Source organism: Oncorhynchus gorbuscha, linkage group LG04 (assembly GCF_021184085.1).
Source record: "Oncorhynchus gorbuscha isolate QuinsamMale2020 ecotype Even-year linkage group LG04, OgorEven_v1.0, whole genome shotgun sequence".
NCBI lineage: Eukaryota > Metazoa > Chordata > Actinopteri > Salmoniformes > Salmonidae > Oncorhynchus > Oncorhynchus gorbuscha.
This window is the reverse complement of record NC_060176.1, coordinates 60704981-60715708: the sequence shown is the minus strand read 5'-3', so window position 1 is coordinate 60715708 and position 10728 is coordinate 60704981. Positions and strand designations below refer to the sequence as shown.

General features: G+C 40.5%; 1 protein-coding gene across 1 annotated transcript; it reads left to right on the top strand.

Annotated features, from left to right (window-relative positions):
• The first annotated feature begins 907 nt into the window (after positions 1-907).
• Positions 908-8875, top strand: LOC124033345 (glutathione hydrolase 5 proenzyme-like). Its single transcript, XM_046345351.1, has 12 exons — positions 908-1276; positions 3970-4097; positions 4207-4302; positions 5307-5493; positions 5719-5879; positions 6102-6248; positions 6461-6591; positions 7132-7316; positions 7466-7557; positions 7694-7800; positions 8052-8162; positions 8349-8875. The coding sequence occupies exons 1-12, from the start codon at positions 1110-1112 to the stop codon at positions 8493-8495; spliced, it is 1659 nt and encodes a 552-aa protein (XP_046201307.1). The 5' UTR covers positions 908-1109; the 3' UTR covers positions 8496-8875.
• Positions 8876-10728: the final 1853 nt, after the last annotated feature.

Sequence of the window (10728 nt, the reverse complement as noted above, 5' to 3'; positions counted from 1 at the left end):
ATAAATCAATTTGGCACATTTGGGCAGCCTTTATACATAATTTTGAACAGATATACAATGGTTCATTGGATCAGTCTAAAACGTTGCACATACACTGCTGCCATCTAGTGTCCAAAATCCAAAACTGTGCCTGGGCTGGAATAATATATTATGGCCTTTCTCTAGCATTTCAAAGATGATGGTACAAAAAAAAACTGCATGTTTTTTTCTTTGTATGATCTTTTACCAGTTCTGTGTTATATTTTCCTACATTAATTTCACATTTCCACAAGCTTCAAAGTGTTTCCTTTCAAATGGTATCAAGAATATGCATATCCTTGCTTCAGATCCTGAGCTACAAGCAGTTAGATTTGGGTATGTCGTTTTAGGCAAAAATTGAAAAAAAGGGTTGTATCCTTTAAGAGGTTTTTAAACAGCGAAATTCTCGTGGAAAATAGCATTTTTTTGCATAGCCTTCATTTGGGCCATAATGATCTCCAAAATTCTAATCATTAGGTTATCACAGCGTTGATATGGCAACGGACGCTAATAGTTTATCGAATCCCATTGTGAAGTACAGGGGGACACTAATTGGCCAGGGGACATTATTTGGCATGACAGGGCCCCCAACTAAATTTCACTTAGAGCCCCCAAAAAGCTAGGACCGGCTCTGGGCTAATACTAGGTGGAATCGCTGGTGGTAATCTGTGCAAAGGTGGTTAGCAGTATAAACCTATAGTTATTGTTTTTCCTACTGTCTGAACTATACTTACGAGTAATGTTGGCCAGTTAGGCTATGTTTAAGACAGTTACTGTATAGCCTAACTGCCCATCATTGCAAGGAGGTGCTCAGTTCCCCCAGGTATGATAACATGAGCCACTGTTCCATAATTCCTCTGGGCTCCGCCCACGCATTATACTATGACCCTGCCTACATTGGACCAGAGCATTGCTGACATGGGTATGATTTAACAACCTACGAGTTTTATCTTAAACATCTTCTCCTGTGACTCCTATGAACAATGTCAAAGAGGAGGAGTTTGCCTGTCCATCTGCGTTCGGAGTAAGGACATGGTGACAAAAGTTTTGGACGCCGTCGCAATTATAAGAGTGGACTGAAAAAACAAGCAATGGCCAGATCTAAAGCAAGAATATACACGTGTATAGCTTTAACGCTAGTGAGCGCGATTGGGATAATTATTTTATGCACTGCATTCGCCAAGCAAACTTGTACGGAAGGGGTCTTTAGAAGCGCAGCTGTAGCCGCAGACTCGGAAACATGCTCAAAGATTGGACGGTAAGTGCTTACTGCTTATCCGTTTACCCCTAGGTAGGCTACAGTGGATTATAGTATTGTAGATATGGTGTAACTGGTATTAATTTATTTGACAAATGTATTATGGTCAAGTTTTCCAAAAACAAAAATGGCACAGTCGCATAGAGCGTACAATTTAGACTTAATCAAATGTTAGGAATGGACAATCCTTAAAGTCAAAACAGTTCCTCAGACTCTAACACAGGCAATGTCACTCACTGTTAAAAATCCGAGAAAAGGAGCTGTCCGGTGCGGATATGTATGTGCGTTCGTCAAGCGCAGAGCCGCGCAGGGCCACATTTAGTCTTGAGTAGATAAAGTTGAACCCTAATCACTAACTTTGGTTATTCATACGTTAGGATTTACTGCCTATCTTGCCTACCAGTTTAATGAAAAAATGTGGCCTCCTTCTACCCTTTCATCTGCACTGGTCAGTAGCCTATTAGATAGTACCCCATTGTTGAGAAATGTAAATAGGCGGTTTTTTGTTATATTGAGCTTTATTTAACCAGGAAGGGCTCATTGAGATTTGAAATCTCTTTTTTTCAAGAGCGTCCTGGCCAAGATAGGCAGCACCAAGTCATTGTTTTACTCCATGTGTAACTCTGTGTTGTTGTCTGTTCACACTGCTATGCTTTATCTTGGCCAGGTCGCAGTTGCAAATGAGAACTTGTCCTCAACTAGCCTACCTGGTTAAATAAAGGTTAAATAAAAAATTACACCATTACTTGTAGCTTTTCATGTTATCTAGTAAACACCATGGAATTCACAAGAGTATAACAAAATCATAAAACAGCAAATTAAAAACATTGCCGGGTCAGGGAATCAGTCTCAAAATCGTTCATCAGTGATTTAAAAGCACCAATCCGGACAAGTTCATCCAGTTTAAAATTATTTTGTAAGACGTTCCAAGCCGATGGCGCAGAGTACACAAAAGCCCTTTTTACCACATTCAGTTTGGACATTTGGAACAGTTATCAGTATAATGTCCTGCGAACGAAGAGCGTACCCACCACATTTCTGAACAATAAAAATGCCCAAATAAAATGGTAGCAAACCCAAAATGGCTAGAGAAGGCCAGCCAACCCTGGTATACAAAGTGCAGTGGTGCGTAAGTGTTTTGTAGTTTGAAATCAATCTTAATGTGCCATGGTAAAGGGTGTCAATTGATCTCAAACACTGAGCAGAAGCATTCATATATAAAATAACCCCATAGTCTAGTAAAGCCATAAATGTAGCTGATACTAGCCTCCTTCTGGGTTCAAAAGAAGCCTTATTCCTAAAATAAAATCCCAACTTCAGCTTCAATTTTTTTGAAAGTTGTTGATTATGCAATTTATGCCATCATCAATTAAAATTTCAAATATATTTATATGAGGTTAGTCTCAATCTCATTGCCCTGACAGGTAGTAATAGGTTAAATATATACCAGATATATATTTCTTGCTTTAGAAAACTAAACAAATGGTGTTTTGTCAGTATTGAGGATAAGCTTCAATTGACACAAGGAAAGTTTTTTTGAGAGACGAGGCACAACAATAAATAACAGTATCATCAGAATAAAAGTGAAGTTGAGCATTTTCCACATTTTTGTCTAAATTGTTTATGTAAATAGCGAATAAGAGGGGACCAGGTACAGAGCCCTGGGGCACATCATTACAGACAGACAATTTAACAGACATGAACCCATTAAATTGAGTGCACTGAGTTCTATTAGACAGATAGTTGGCAAACCATGCAACTGCATGCTCCGAAAGACCTACACTCGACAATCTCTGCCTCAGTATAGCATGATCAACTGTATCAAAAGCCTTAGAGAGATCAATAAAAAATGAGACATAGTGCTGTTTTTTGTCAAGGGCTTCAGTGATATCATTTAAAACCTTCATGGCTGCTGTAATTGTGCTATGCTTCTTCCTGAAGCCCGATTGGTACATTGATAAAATAAAGTTAGTATATAAAAACTATTTTAGCTGTTCACTCTCAAGGGTTTCAAGTATTTTCACCAGGGGTGACAGCTTTGAGACTGGCCTATAATTATTTAAGAGTTGGATCTCCCCCCTTTTTTAAAAAGTGGTAGGACAAATGCTGATTTCCAGATCTTTGGAATTTCATTACATTCCAGGGTTAGATTGAACAGATATGTAAGTGGTTCAGCTATGAAATCAGATGCCAGATTTAAAAAGCAGGGATCAAGAAGACCAGGACCTGCAGGCTTTCTCTGATCTAAGGATTTCAGGGCTTTATGCACCACCTGCACTGAGAATGGCAAAAAGCTAAAGGTTTGACCAGCTCTCGCTGGTTCATCCACACAGGGTTGTACAGAGACAGAGGACACTGAATCAAACAGCCTACCAGATGATACAAAGGGCTCATTGAAACAATTCAGTTATCAACTATATAATCGCTGACACAACTCCAGCTATGCAACTACCTTTTTGTGTATCTATGTATTGTCTGACCTTTAAGAAATGAAATGAACATGCATTTGCATTCATAGCTACAGTATATATCCAGTACTTAGCAGATTTTACTGAGGCTATACATCTACAGTGATGTTTGAAGCCATCAGATTAATTTAATTATAGCCTAATGGTTCTTAGTATTATTGCATAGTCCACATCGAGACAGACAAATAGCCAGGCTCACTACATGCTATGTAAACCCCCATCCAGAGATATCCTGCAGAGAGGAGGATCAGCAGTAGATGGAGCCATTGCTGCATTACTGTGCACCTCTGTCATAAACCCGCAAAGTATGGGCATTGGAGGGGGGTCCATATTCACGGTGATGGACAGTAGCGGTAAGGACACTTCATCCCCCTACTATGAGATACCACACAGACATCCAAATGTTAAAGTCACAGAGGGGGATAAAAACTTTCATGTCATGTACATTTTTTTATTTCAAAGGCAAGGTTAAAATCATCAATTCAAGAGAGACTGTCCCTCAGGAGTTTAACCCTGATCTACTGAGTGGATGCCCACACACCTTCCAAATGATGACAGGTATTTGTAGTGAAAATGAGTGAACATGAATGTTGTCTTTCTTGACTTGTTTTGGTAGTCAAAAAGCATGTCCTTCCGCTTTACGGTGGGAGCTGTTTTTCTTGTTGTTCGAGCTTTCTTTCCTGTTGGCATGAAGGTGGGAATTCTGTTGAACTCCAGTAATCCTGGGGCAGCTTGATCTTGCTGATTAAAGCTGTCTGTCAAGCGACAAGCCGACTATGCTGGTTTATAAGCAAGGATTTTCATTCTTTGGTATAAAGTCCTTATTTAATGATGACAACAGACCTGTTCAGACATGTGAAACGCCCCTGGTACCCTCCTCCATTGGCCTGTTTCATTCATAAAGCCTGCCTCCATTCTGACAGGCTTGTCTGCAAATGCCAGCCTGCTTCTGGTTCTCCTCTCACTGTGAGGCAGATGGTTTTGCTGCTTCCTTTTGATTTCTCCCCTTTTCAATAAAATGTGATTGATAAATGCACTGAACAAGACAAAAGGGTCCTGCATGTTGCTGTGTGCTGTAAGCCTAGAGCACACACAGTGAACAGCCAGTCAGTTGGCTTTGTTTTTAATACCATTCATCAGGTTGATATATATATATATATATATATATATATATATATGAATTAACATAAACTTTATTGAAAATGTTCATCTTCATTTGTAAACACAAAAAGAGAAATCTTCCGCAAAATATTATATTTATTACCATGCCAGTCAAAATGTAATGGCTTAGCAAAATCCCTAAATAAAATCAACTCATGTAAGGCTTAAACAATGTTTACTCCATTCAAAGTTTGTCTTGCAGAAATGTTGTTAATGTTAAAAGGCAAACAACACCAGATTTACTTACACTTATGAAAGTGGACAAACAAGCTATAATCAGTAAGTGATAGCAATCTCAGGGATATAAAATATACCATGACTGTGACCGAAGACAGTTTCAAGAGAGAAAAAAGTGTCTAGAAAAAAAGTCTGATTTCCCCCACCCCCACTCCTGGTTCCAGGCAGCCAATGGATTGGTGTCCCTGGAGAGATCCGTGGGTATGAGCAGGCCCACAGGTTGTTTGGGAAACTCCCATGGGCAAGCCTCTTCCATCCCACCATCAAGCTAGCCAGAGAGGGTTTCCCTGTACCCCAGGTCCTGGGCCGCTTTATCCCACTGATCAACACGGATGAGACCCTACCAGTACGGTAAGAACCACCCTGATCTTAAAGACTTAACATTATGGTAAGAGCCACATTGACCCTAAATGACTGGAGGAATCCAACTCATAAAGCCCACCCTAGAGTGAGACAATAAAACAGTATGATGAGTCCCAGATGTGTGGATGTATAACATAAAACGTATTCAAAGAGAGCAAATGTCAAGCCACCATTCTGTCACCACATTGCAAGAAAATAATATTTGAGCTGTAGTCAGTTGTTTCTAGATAAGAATGGAAACCTGCTGAAGGTTGGAGACACTGTGAAGTTTGAAAAATTGGCTGACACATTGGAGATCATTGCAAACCAAGGGGCAGATGCTTTTTACACTGGAAAAGTAGCAGAGGATTTAATCGGCGACATAAAAGAAGCAGGTACACCAAATTCCATTATTGATAATCACCTCTATTCCTTATTGTGGCATTGCTTTATAGCAAATATATTTAATTACAAGGAAGCTGCAAGTCTCTAATGCATTCACATTGATCACACCCAAATTCTAATGTGCCTGTGGTATGTATAGGCATTTGGAGTGCTGATTTAACTCAGCAATATATTTCAATTTATGTTTTTGCTGTCTTGTAACTGTATTTTAGGTGGAACACTATCCATGAAGGACCTGGAATTGTTTAAAGTGACTGTGACAGATGCATGGACCATTCCTCTAGGAGAGTACCAGATGCACTTCCCCCCGCCCCCATCAGGTGGCGCTATCCTCAGCTTCATCCTCAACATCATGAAAGGTTGGAATTGAATAACATCTTTTAATTTTAAGATGGACCCATATAACACTGACATGCTCTTATTTAGAGCATATAAGTAATCGTTAGCTTATTGATACAGTATTTGGGTTAACTGAAATCGATTATAAAACGTTTAAGATTGAAAGCATCCTGAGACCAGAAAACTGGCAGAAAACCCACCTTATTACATTTTCCTTATGTTTTGTCTATAGAATACACCCTAAACTCAGCTTCTCTGATGGGAAAACAAAAGACTCTCACCTACCAACGCTACATCGAAGCATGTAAATTTTCTAACGGACTGAGGAAGTACATCCGTGATCCACACTTCAACTCAGAACCAGTAAGTTCCACAAGACTCCAGGCGTATAGGAAATCATGACATAGTATAGGTCAAGACCTGGGTGCTCGTAAATCTTTAATGATCTAAGTGCTGTTTTATCCCAACAGAGTACTCTCAGGGTCATGTTGAGCCACAAGGGATAATTATGGAGGGTGCAGCATCAGCTATTACTGATGCCAGCTTAGCTGTGCTCCAGTTTGAAATGACTTTCCATCCCTACCATGATCAGATATTCCTGTGTTTCTTTCACAAATTGTTCAAAAGATGTCTCATCTCTGCAAACCTGCTAGACCTGAGACATGGCTGTATACACATAGGTGTCTAACTCCATGGGGTCACAGGAGTCTGCAGCCATGCCTCAGGTCAAACAGATGCTTTTCAAATCACTCACACACAAAACAGCAAACCATGCATTCTGCATGATAAGATAGGAGGGTGAAATGGGAAGTGGCTAAGTAGAGAGTTGCTACTGTAATGCAATATACAATATACTGTAACTCCAACCTGCCTGATCAAGGTCTATTTACTTACTTTGTCCAGAGAGCATTGAAGTTCACTGAGCAGCAGTTTGCTGACCACTTCAGGGCCATGATCAGCAGTAATGAGACCCATGATGCTCAGTACTACAACATCGCGCCATACCTGGACACCATGGGCACCACACATGTGTCTGTGATAGCTGAGGATGGAACTGCCGCCTCTGTTACCAGCACTATCAATCACATGTAAGTCTAATGTTATACACTGTGTAGAATCATAACAATAATCATCATTAGGGCTATGTCAGCTATGTATAATTGGCATTAGCTATGTATACACATGTAACATTCACAATACACACAATGACTTGTCAAATATCTTTCCCTTCACTCAGGTTTGGATCCAGAGTTTTCTCCCCTAAAACTGGTGTCATCCTCAATAATGAGTTGGCAGATTTCTGTGGGAAGGCAGATCACATTGTTGCAGGTAATGTGACCCCCCCTCCCAAAATATTTCCTGAGTGTTTGTAAGGGTGGCTGTAAAATAAACTGATAGTTTCTTGGACATTTCATTTGCTTTTGTAGTCTCTCCTTGATGATTTGTTTTATGGTTTGGCTTGCAGGTGAACAGCCTCCCTCCTCCATGTCCCCTGTTGTCCTGCAGTCCAAGTATAAGACTCTGGTGATTGGTGGGTCAGGTGGCAGCATGATCACCACAGGGATGGCCTTGGTAAGTCACCATGGTAACAACAATATTTGATCAACATATACTTTGTGTAATCAAATAACAAATACCTGAATAACACCAAAACTCACCTAATGTTTATACATCTACTGTGTGACCAATATTTGACTGTATGGTTTCTAAAACACTCTGTACCTTAAACACACCACCATGGTAACATTCACTTGAAGTCCACATACAGTCACAGTATTAGCAGTCTCCCTCCTCATGGTCTCGTATGTCTGTCTCTCTCCCAGACCCTCATGAACCACCTGTGGTTTGGGAAGAGTCTGGAGGAGGCCATCGCTGCCCCCGTTGTGTTCGTGGATTACAAAAACGCACTGAAGTTTGAACCTGACTTTGACAAGGTAACACCACACATCATGGGCACTCAACGATTAAAGAAGTATTCAGTTATGTTTGTGAAGAATATTGTTGCTCTTTCACAGATTTACACCGGAGAAGGTAGTATTCACAGGTTTCCATATACAGTGTTCTCATACTTCAGTGTGTTTGTACTCCTGTTCCTAGCACTTTCTTCCTCTCTCCCTAAGGCTGTGGTGGAGGATCTGAAGAATTTTGGTCACACAGTGGAAGAACAAAATTACTTCTACAACGTGGTCAATGCTGTAGAGAAGGACAGCGGTTGCATCCAAGCCGTTTCAGATTCCAGAAAGATGGGCAAGGCTGCTGGTTATTAGTCTTCCAGACTGTTGGTCACTGACTCTGGATATATGTAGATAGTATTCCAACTGTCAATATAGAGCTACTGTAGCTATAGCAAAAACATGGTTCTGGTCATGCCTCAGACAAAATGTGATTGTGCAGACAGTATATGCTTCTCATCCCATTTACTACAGTATCAACAGGCAACGTGTTGAACAGCAACCTCTGATATTGAGTCACAAATAGGAGCATACTGTATTTCATTGTAATGTAGAGGATGATTGAATGCTAGATCTGTCCTGTCTTCTCTTCCCCATCCTTTTTTCTAGAACTTACTGGATATTATTCCAGTACTGGAATGTATGTACTTAATAATGTACACTGAACAAAAATATAAACACAACAATTTCAAAGATTTTACGGTGTTATAGGTCTTACATGGAAATCAGTCAATTGAAATGATTTCATTAGGCCCTAATCTATGAATTTCACATGAATGTGAATACATATACATCTGTTGGTCACAGATACCTTAAAAAGAAGAAAGGGCAGAAAACCACCATTTGCTTCATGCAGCCAGTGCGACATATTTCCTTTGCGTAGAGTTGATCAGGCTGTTGATTGTAGCCTGTGGAATATTGTCCCACTCTTCTTCAATGGCTGTGCAAAGTTGCTGGATATTGGCAGGAACTGGAACATGCTGTCGTACACATCGATCCAGAGCATCTCAAATGTGCTCAGTGGGTGACATGTCTGGTGTGTATGCAGGCCATGGAAGAACTGGGACATTTTCAACTTCCAGGAATTGTGTACAGATCCTTGCGACATGGAGCCGTGCATTATCTTGCTGAAACATGAGGTGATGGCAATGGATTAATGGCACAACAATGGGCCACAGGATCTCGGCACAGTATCTCTGTCCATTCAAATTGCAATCAATAAAATGCTATGTTTGTTGTCCATAGCTTATGCCTGCCCATAGCATAACCCCACCACCACAGGGCACTCTGTTCACATCATTGACATCAGCAAACCGCTCATCAACACGACACAATACAGATCATTTGCCATCTGCCCGGTACAGTTGAAACCAGGATTAATTCGTGAGGAGCATACTTCTCCAGTGTGCCAGTGGCCATCTAAGGTGAGCATATGCTCACTGAAGTCGGTTATGATGCCGAACTGCAGTCAGGCAAAGATCTGGTGAGGACGATGAGCACACAGATGAGCTTCCCTGAGACTCTGACAATTTGTGCAGAAATTCTTCAGTTGTGCAAACCCAGTTTCATCAGCTGTCCAGATGGCTGGTCTTAGACGATCCCCACAGGGGAAGAAGCCAGGTGTAGAGGTCCTGGGCTGGCATGGTTACACGTGGTCTGCGGTTGTGAGGCCGGTTGGACGTACTGCCAAATTCTATAAAACTAAGCTTATGTCAGAGAAATGAACATGAAATTATCTGGCAACAGCTCTGGTGGACATTCCTGGTGTCAGCATGCCAATTACACGCTCCCTAAAAACTTCATTTTATTGTGTGACAAAACCGCATATATTAGTGGCCCCAGCACAAGGTGCAACTTTGTAAGGAGCATGCTGTTTAATCAGCTTCTTGATATGCCACACCTGTCACGTGGATGGATTATTCTGCCAAGGGAAAATGCTCACTAACAGGGATGTAAACAAATTTGTGCACAAAATTTGAGAGAACATGGGACCAACACTTTACATGTTGCATTTATATTTTTGTTCCGTGTATATGGAAGAAACCTTTTAATACCTGAAATGTTCAAATATGTTGTCTATGCAATATTTTTTAAATTCTATTTTAGAATTGATGCTGAATTTATTTCTGTTGATGGTTTCGTCAGTTTGATACTTTAGTTATACTTTTCATATCTGTATTATAACATAGGTCTGTTTATTTTACATATGTTCTGACCTAATGAAAGTTTCATATATTTGGTGGTTACAAACTTAACAGGCCCATAGCCAAATGGTCCTTATCTTTTATTCATACACTGTGTGACACCTTTGTGATGGAAATTCTACCCTTGGTCAATAATGAGGAGAGGCAAAATTAATCAAGGTATTACTTTTATTAAAAGATTTGTTATAACAAGGAGACTGGTCACCGCACCCCCGCAGGTGGTGCCGTGAGAGCCCCCTGAGTGGAGTTAACTTCTGGGATATATACTAACTCAGGATAGGTGCAACTTCAGATATGATGTACAATGGTTCCAAACACTAACCCCACACATCCCGTGCCAGACC

Bases quoted from the DNA above. Each gene is read 5' to 3' on its own strand.
- LOC124033345 (XM_046345351.1), top strand. From the start codon at position 1,110: ATGGCCAGATCTAAAGCAAGAATATACACGTGTATAGCTTTAACGCTA. The intron at 5,880-6,101 runs GTACACCAAATT...ACTGTATTTTAG, and splicing joins CGGCGACATAAAAGAAGCAG to GTGGAACACTATCCATGAAG. The intron at 8,163-8,348 runs GTAACACCACAC...TCTCTCCCTAAG, and splicing joins TTGAACCTGACTTTGACAAG to GCTGTGGTGGAGGATCTGAA.